Raw genomic sequence first — 8,683 nt, 5'->3', positions numbered from 1 at the left:
GAGATATTTATTCCGTATTAGCCCTGGTTTCAGGTATTTCAACGAAATACCGCTTTCTAGGTCATCGTCTGTTTTGGAGATCGCGGCTAACGAATGAGATAAGGATTTACAAATGTCAATGTAAAAAAAACAGCAAAAGAAAAAAGACCTTGGCAGAACAATGTTGTTTATATCGTTAAGAGACGTTTATCCCTCGGACTACAATGACACTCAAAAATGCTTGCTTCGTAGAAGCGGGTAAATGCATATACACCAAAACTAACTACAAGTGAAACAGTGTTGAAATTTAGAATATTGAGCTTGCGCCTGTAACATAAAAATTATTTGCGACTGGAAATTGCCGTTGGGGCAAACATTTTTTGTGAAAATGTACGTGGGTTCAAATGTCTGTGGGTTTAAATGTACGCGGGTTCAAATATACGTGGGTTCAAATGTCTGTGGGTGGGAATATACATGGGTTCAAATGTCCGTGGGTTCAAATGTACGCGGGTTCAAATATACGTGGGTTCAAATGTCTGTGGGTGGAAATATACATGGGTTCAAATGTCCGCGGGTGCAAATGTTCGTGGGTTCAGATGTACATGGGTTCAAATGTCCGCAGGTGCAAATGTACATGGGTTCAAATGTACGCGGGTGCAAACGTACACGGGTTCAAATGTCCGCGGGTGCAAATGTACATGGGTTCAAATGTACGCGGGTGCAAACGTACACGGGTTAAAATGTCCGCGGGTTCAATCTATATGCGGGTGCTAAAATCCATGGGTGGAAATGTATGGGTTCAAATGTCCGTAGGTGCGAATGTCCATAGGTGCAATAGTATACAGGTGCAATTGTTCTGGGTTCAAATTACGGGTTCAGATGTACGGGTTCAAATGTACGCGGGTTCAAAGATAATGGAACCTATCTTTCATTTGAAAAAGCTGTGGAGGTAGATACATTTTTTACCCTAAATTATGAAATGTTATTTCTTGGTGATCTTATTCTTGCTGATAGAGATTTTGATGTTAGTGACTCTATTGCATGCATACCACACTGAAAATTCCCGCGTTTACCAAAGAAAAAAAAGTTGCAGCCTTGAAAACAGTCGTATAATCTGAGCAAAAAAAAGATTTATGTGGAACGCGTAATATGCATTTATAAGCAAAAATATCCCATCCAAAGCAGTACCTATCCACAACCTCCTGTCTATGGAATCAAAACATTAGACGAATTAGTCTACTGTGCGCATTTACAAAAATTTGCGAATTAAGTGTGCCTTTTTGACTAAGGAAGTCCAAATCAGGAAAATTTAGCTTTGAAATGGTCAACCTCAATATAAACCTGGCATCTGCAGATAAAACCAATTGTTTTTTAAAAATACATTTTTGACTTGTTTTTTTCTTCAAATATAATTTATAATTACTCTAACAGTGTGTGGTACATTTGGGTACCGTGGATACCATTTGCAAATAAGCTTATGTAGCACCCCTCTCAAATAGTATTTTAGAAGTCGTATTCATTCAAGCACATTGGACACTTTATCTTCACCGATTCAAATCCACAGCAATCACGAGTTACTTGCCATCATGATTAGCATCAAGAAATGGATACTGATATAATATCAAGCCATACAAGCTGAGGTCTTTCTGAGTCTCTCCACTGTGGTTTTGTTACAACGTATACTTTGCCATCCCGTCTATTTCATGGTAACATTCATATTATATCTGTAAAATAATGAATACAGATTCATTCAATATCATGACCCTGTACTAGCTTTGTAATAATTGTGGAGTTTTCATAAAATCTAACAAATCAAGTGGTGAGATATCCATCTCCTACCACATAGAGGTCATAGACCGACTTTGGTAGTACTATCAAATTCAACCAACCTTTAAGCACTAGTCGTAAATGAATTGATATTTTTTTCCGACCATTGACCCCATGGAAATTTATTCTGGTTCTCGTACATTTGAACCCACGTACCATTGCTACGAATATTCTTGTAATTTTACACGTACATATTTCAGATAATTCCTTCATATTTCCTTGCAGTTCTTCGGCTCTATCTTAGGACAGACACAACTTTCTGTAAATGTTTGCGTCGTTTTTGCGAATTAAGTGCGTTCCGGTTGTTATGATTTTTCCAGCTCATCACTGGATTAGTTAGCCAGTTATTTGTTTTCAGAAGCATGGTCTTGATGGTGGAGGATGTCGTAATCGACCTGCGGTTACGTGAATTACCTTCAGTCGGAGAAGTCCTGCAATCCTCTCGCACTTAAACTATCCCCGCATGGGATTGGAACCTCTGAAACTACCAGGGTTTTCAAAGATGCGGTGGCGAGCGTATTCCTAGATGGCGAATTCTGGTTATTTTTTGCACGACCACCGGCGTTAAACTTGAGTTATCTATTCAACTATTCACACTAAATAATAGAGTACCATAGATTACCTGGTAACTAGGAAAACAACACCCTATGGCAATTGATGATAGATTTTATTTTTTTGCCGTCCAAAATGGCGGCGTAAACAAAGTCACATGATCCGTGCAAGTTCTCTATATACTGCAGTGGTTCTCAGTCGGGGGCCAGCGGCCCCCCAAGGGGGTCAGGAAGCAGTTCAAGGGGGGCCACGACACAAGGCTAATAATTTTTTATTAAAAAGCGACTTCGTTTGCAAGAAAATTCCCCGTTCATCCCAGTTTTATTACCTCAGTGACTAGGTGTATTCACTTTTTTGTGTGTACGAAATGTTTGATCATAATACGAGTGCAAAATGCCTCCGGAAGGGGGCCACGAGCCGTAAAAGGATGAGAACCACTGATATATATCCTCCGTTCTATTCAGAATCTACCGGAACACTTGAAAATTTGAATTGGCTCAGTATGTCGGTTAAATCACTGAGAAGTATTTTGTCATAACTAATATAGCCTATCCTAGATCGATTACAGAAAACGCCGTGTGTGCCGTTTTCAATGGGGCTAGAACTGTCGCTAGTGTGATACTTGCCATGGTCCTTTTGGACTAACAAATCCAAAATGAAATGAAACTGAACTAAATTATCACGAAAATCGGTGTTCAAATCTGCCCCCCTTTTTCAACTGTTTTTGCAACCTGCGACTACATCGGGGGCTAATCAGCATTTCAAGGCAATATTTATTTTATTGTTTATTATGTCAAGGAAGTTATCGATAATTTTGTGAACGTACGTCTGTCAAATAACTGGATTCAAACTACGAATTTGCGAAGTTATTCTGTCAGCTAAATATCATATTTAAATAATCTGTCCTGGCTCTTGAGGGCTTGATCCTTCCCCAAATCAATTCTTTTCCATTTAAAAGTCCGGTTACGCGTCTACTCTGGCACTCCGGTTTCTTGTAGGATGTTTCATATTTTCTCTTTTATGACGTAAAATTTGAGTTGTTGGAAGTCTGAAACTCGTATTGCACTGCTAGTCACGATAACAAATTTTGTTATGTTCCCCGTCGATAAGAATGTCACCAACTTCGCTTTCAGTTGGCAAGAAAACGAATATCTGGTTGGCGCTACATTCATAGTATTAGTAATCCACTGTTTTTCTCTCCAAAATATTCATGCTATCTTTAAAGCTTAATATACCGACTGCTTTATATTGTAGGGTAACACTACTTTAGTCACGAGATTTACTGTTGACGTGGCGTAACCTGATAGCCAACAGACGGTCTTGCTTTACTGCTTTAGGAATATTTGGAGGTGTCGAAAGCAAGATCTACCGTATCTGCTAAAGATCAATGAACCTTAATGGTATATTTGCTATAATTCTATATAAGATAACGTTACTTAGATTTTCCGTTGGACAGTTGGAATAAAGGTTAACGTGCAAGTATCCACTGTACGTCAATTTCCATTCTAAAAAGAAAGGCATATATCAGTACGGTATACTGTTTGATATTGCAGTCCTGCAATCAGGTTATCGCGTAACGTACAGTATACAAGAAATATTGTCATGCAATCCAGCAGTCAGGGATACAGCAAAAGCTGGAAAGTGTGAAGTAGACTAGATGAGTACGGTACCGGTAGTTCATTTGAATACTCCGTATGCCAGGTACCGTGAAATACACTAATTTAAAATGGAGAATTATGCAGTATACATAAACCATGTTTTCACCAACCTTCAGACCTACCAAAAATCAAGAACAACAAATACAGAAATAAACCAACTAAATGCTGAAATGCAAACATCCAGAGATAGTATAGATTCTGAGATTTTATAATGTTAACTTCACTCTTCATTACAGCATTTGCTCATTAGTGAGGAGACATATAAAAAACAATTTTTTTTTTAATTACTTGCAGTTTCTTTAAATAAAAACATAAGCTGTTACGCAGATACCGTAGACTAGTACCGTACTAGACATGGATCTAGATCTGCTTGAAAATGGCGAATATAATTACCTTGATGATGCAAGCTTGTCAGAACTGTTTGGTGGTTGTGCTGATGTCAATATAAACTTCAATTATGGTGATGGAACAAATGTTCAGGTAGATTAGAAATATTTTGTTTTACCAAAAGATTCCTTGATTTTTCAATCTTCAGATAGCCTTTATGCATTCCTATTCCCACATATCTGCATAGTGCTATAATTCAGTAATTTGATAATATCTCATAAATTGGTACTAGTGGCTTTATCTTAATCTGGTTAAAAAAAATTCAATTTTACAATAATATTTGGCATTTTCACTGGTGATCATTGTGGTTTTCTCCAGGATATGTCTACAAGTATAACTGATGCAGATGATTTTGTTCAAAATTGGATCAATGCGGAAAATGTTCAGAGTGACCATGATTATGCCGGGTGTCTGCCGGTACAACCGGTCATTACATCAACTGAAGATTTCACATGCAATGTTGCTGAAAGTATGAGTGACAGTGGTGTTTCATCATTGTCCCCATGCGCAAAGTGAGTTCTTTTAGATCTTAATGTTTTTGTCATGTGTAGGCTACTTATTATTAGACATAACTGAAGTATTTCTTGGTTCTTGTGAGATTCAGTATGCAGATAATAAATCTAATTTATGACCACATTTGTCAAAATAATCGGCAGTTACATCTTTCGAGGGTTATGAAATTGAGTAATAAATACCAATTTATTTTCTAGTATCAAATTGCTTCAGTTAGGTAAAACAAGTTAATAAAAAGTTTATGTGTGTACAGGTCTCCAATTTCTTCTGATTGTATGAGGCGATCGCCATGTGATTTCTCAAATGGAACAAACTCTCCGCCATCTACCAGTAGCGGTTCATCTGATGCAGGGTCAGAAAATCACTTTTCCCTGAATGACTTGCAATTTGATTTTTCCGATATTGATATGGAAAAGGTTGTTAACAGTTTTCCTGTGGCTGGTGATGACATCTTGGACTCTTGTTTTAAACAGAGTAGTAACAATCTGCTGAACGAAAATGTTTGTATAGAATTGGATGATACATTATCATCACTGAAACAGGTCCAGACCCACAGAAATACAAATCAAAAAAATTGCAATAAAACCCCTGCTGGAAAGGATTCATTGCCACTTTCACCACAAAATGTTTCCAAGGCATTTGCCGAGACAAAATATAGATGCACATTGCCAAATTTCAAGCCTCTGCGTTTGACAGGTTAGATTTATATTTGTTTATTATAATATTAAAATTGACGTGTTTGATCTGAAAATGGCTTTATATTTGTGTTGTATCTTATTATTTTTCTTTGTAGCAAGCGTCAGGCAGTCATTTACATTTGAAATTATTATTTTTCAACATGGGTTGCTTTATCATGCAATATGCCTGAAAAAAACTGCATGTGACCTTTTTGTTATTGGTTTACCTGATAAAATGCTTGTGTCTTGAGTTTGAATGGGTTATCTTTTTGCAGGAGAAGAATTGAAATTATTGGAGGAAGAAAATGTCACAATTCCTACAGACTTACCACTGACTAAAAGCGAAGAAAAAGTTTTGAAGCGAGTTCGTAGAAAGATTCGAAATAAGGTAAAATGTTTAACACTGTTTAATCTGAGCATTTAGAACATTCCGTTATTATTTATTTTTGATCCTTATTAGAAATCTGCGATGGAAAGTCGCAAGAGAAGGAAAGAATATCTTGGGGGTCTTGAAAATCGTGTCAGTCAATGTACAATGCAAAACTCCGAACTTTTGAAAAAAGTAAAGGATTTGGAAAATGAGAATCAGACGCTTTTGTCCCAATTGAAGAGATTACAAGATATCGTCAGATCCACAAGCAATAAAACCACACAAGCAACCACTTGTGTTATGGTATGTATTGTTGATTTATTGAATTTTCTCAAATGGATCACTCATGTTGTGTTATGAACTGTAGCAGATGGACTAAAAATATCAACATGTATCTTCAATAGAACTGAACCAGGCATGGACATTCCAAATCGCTGAAGTTCAGGTTTATTTTGATTGTGTGAAAAAATATTTGATAGTAGTATGGGCATTTGTTGATTATAGTGGTTCTGGCCAACTGTGTCCTAATTAGAATTCTGATTCGCATATAAATGAAAAATGACACATGTCTTCTGAATCTCAGATGATATTACAGGCACAGTATTTCATGGTTCATGGATTTGCGATTTAATAAAGAAATTCAAATATGTACCGGTAGATATATGAAATACATGCCTGAATTGGACCTTCAATGTATCAAAAAAATGATTTGATTTTTAGGTTCTACTGCTTTCATTTGGCCTTTTCCTTGCACCCAACTATGGCCCTTTCAGCATCAACCAAGAAGATGGTCAAACCTCTGAACTTGATGTCACGAGTCTATCAGCGAATTCGCACAAATCCAGAAGAGTTTTGGAGATTACTGATGATGTTTCACAACCCGAGGCTAAGAAACCCCGAGTGAACCTCAAGGAAATGAGCGAAGACTTCTCTTACTTCGGAGGGGAGAGCAATGCTAAAATTCAGGCTGGGTGGAAGCCACATCATGAGACCGAATATACCAGACACACTATTCCATTAACGGACATCAAGAAGGAAAACAACTCGTCAAATAATGCTAGTCAAAGTGATGAAAACCTGAAGCTAGCTCACTCTAACATGCTATCACCTAGCAATCAGGACAGTGTTGGGTTAGAGGTAAAGCCCCATGATGGGAGCGGACCTAAATCATTGAAATCTGAGGTTGAAAGTAATTTCGCTGATGTTCAGCTGCCTTTCCCACAATCTGATTTGGTCAATCCGACTGTGATGGATATCCATACTCCAAAGGTTGTGAGGATCTCTAGAATGGATGAGATATGATTCCAACCGGAGTAAGGTTGTCTAAGATTTAAGGGAAGATTATCATCTATCGTTATCTTTGACAAATTTGCAATGGCCTCCCAAGTTCTATTGCTGCGCCAATTGCTTGTTGAAGTAAGGACCCAGAAGGGAAGAGAAAGTCCCTCCATATTTATTTACAATCGATTTTTATACTGTTGACATTTTTGTGCTAAATGAAGCAATAAATCGCTGATATATGTAAAAAGATTGCTGAAAGACTCCATATATTAGCGGCTGTCAGGTCTCTGGATATGATTGAACTTTCAAAAAAGAAAACCCCAAATCAGAGGAAAGCTGACAATTTGTTATCAGCAAACACTGAGAGCCTTGTTCAAATTGCTTGCTTCCCACAATAGGTTTGGTTTTTACACATCGTTCAAACATCAAGAAGACTCTTGCTGATTCAATAGCTTAGGTAAAAATGGGGATGTTTCTATTACATTAAAATATAAATAAATTGAATAGAAAAATAAATTGTATATATATATCATGCTGTTGTAAGATAACATAATGCGAAGATGAATAGTGTGGTTGATTTAATTAATGCTTTCACGATTTTAACCATTATGATCATCGACAAAGGGTTAGACCAGTGTTTCCCAAACTTTTTTTACGCGACCCTCTGACTACCGCCTCCGCCCCCCTGACAAAAAGTGCAGCATTTATCATTAGTACAAGTATAATATGAGGGTTGAACCTGGTGAAATGCCAATAGCTTATGAATATCTGGCTTCATTTTAGTCTGAAACAGTCTTGAATCTGCTCGTCTGACATTGTCAATGGGTTTTCTCTTCATATCTAGAAGCGCGTCTATGGCACTGAATGCACGCTCTACCGAGTATGAGCTGGCAAAGGCAATAAATAAACTTTCAAATCGATCCATGGGTAGGAATATTTCAATTTGATTATGTTGCCAGAAAACTGAAACACTGAACATTTGTTTGAAAGCATAGTACCAATGATAATAGTGCATCGATCGCTTCTGAAAAATTCAGGGTGACCAAAAACAGTAAACTAAAAATTTCATAATTACTTCCACGCAAATTATTTAATTTTGTTTGCGCTTGATATTCTGTTTTTTTATGATTATACCTAGAATTTTAAGAAATTTAGGATGGTTTGTACGAAAATTATGTTCTCTCTAGACTAGATGGAGTCTAGGATATGTTGCGAATTATCTCCTTGGTATTAGAGACAGACTTGCACCTGTTCCGCATAATTGCCAATCACTCACTTAGTTTTCACTTACTTTCTGCTGTCAAGACATGTCAATAACAACAATAATGTTTACTGGGGCACAGCACCTCCGAGGAAGTCTCACAGAGACCCGTTACTTTCAGCAATGTACACGACATTTTCAAACATGGCATAATCGGTCCGTATTGGTTTGAAGACGA

At 37.2% G+C, this 8,683-nt stretch overlaps 1 protein-coding gene across 1 annotated transcript; it reads left to right on the top strand.

The window, feature by feature from the left end:
• Nucleotides 1-4,297: 4,297 nt before the first annotated feature.
• Nucleotides 4,298-7,776, top strand: LOC120346208 (uncharacterized). The gene is made up of 6 exons (XM_039415895.2): nt 4,298-4,496; nt 4,722-4,915; nt 5,170-5,612; nt 5,869-5,981; nt 6,054-6,266; nt 6,684-7,776. The coding sequence occupies exons 1-6, from the start codon at nt 4,371-4,373 to the stop codon at nt 7,263-7,265; spliced, it is 1,671 nt and encodes a 556-aa protein (XP_039271829.2). The 5' UTR covers nt 4,298-4,370; the 3' UTR covers nt 7,266-7,776.
• The last annotated feature ends 907 nt before the right edge of the window (nt 7,777-8,683 follow it).

The sequence above is a fragment of the Styela clava genome, chromosome 8 (assembly GCF_964204865.1).
Source record: "Styela clava chromosome 8, kaStyClav1.hap1.2, whole genome shotgun sequence".
NCBI classification, from domain to species: Eukaryota; Metazoa; Chordata; class Ascidiacea; order Stolidobranchia; family Styelidae; genus Styela; species Styela clava.
Note: the sequence above shows the minus strand (reverse complement) of the source record. Positions and strands in the feature narration are given on the sequence as shown.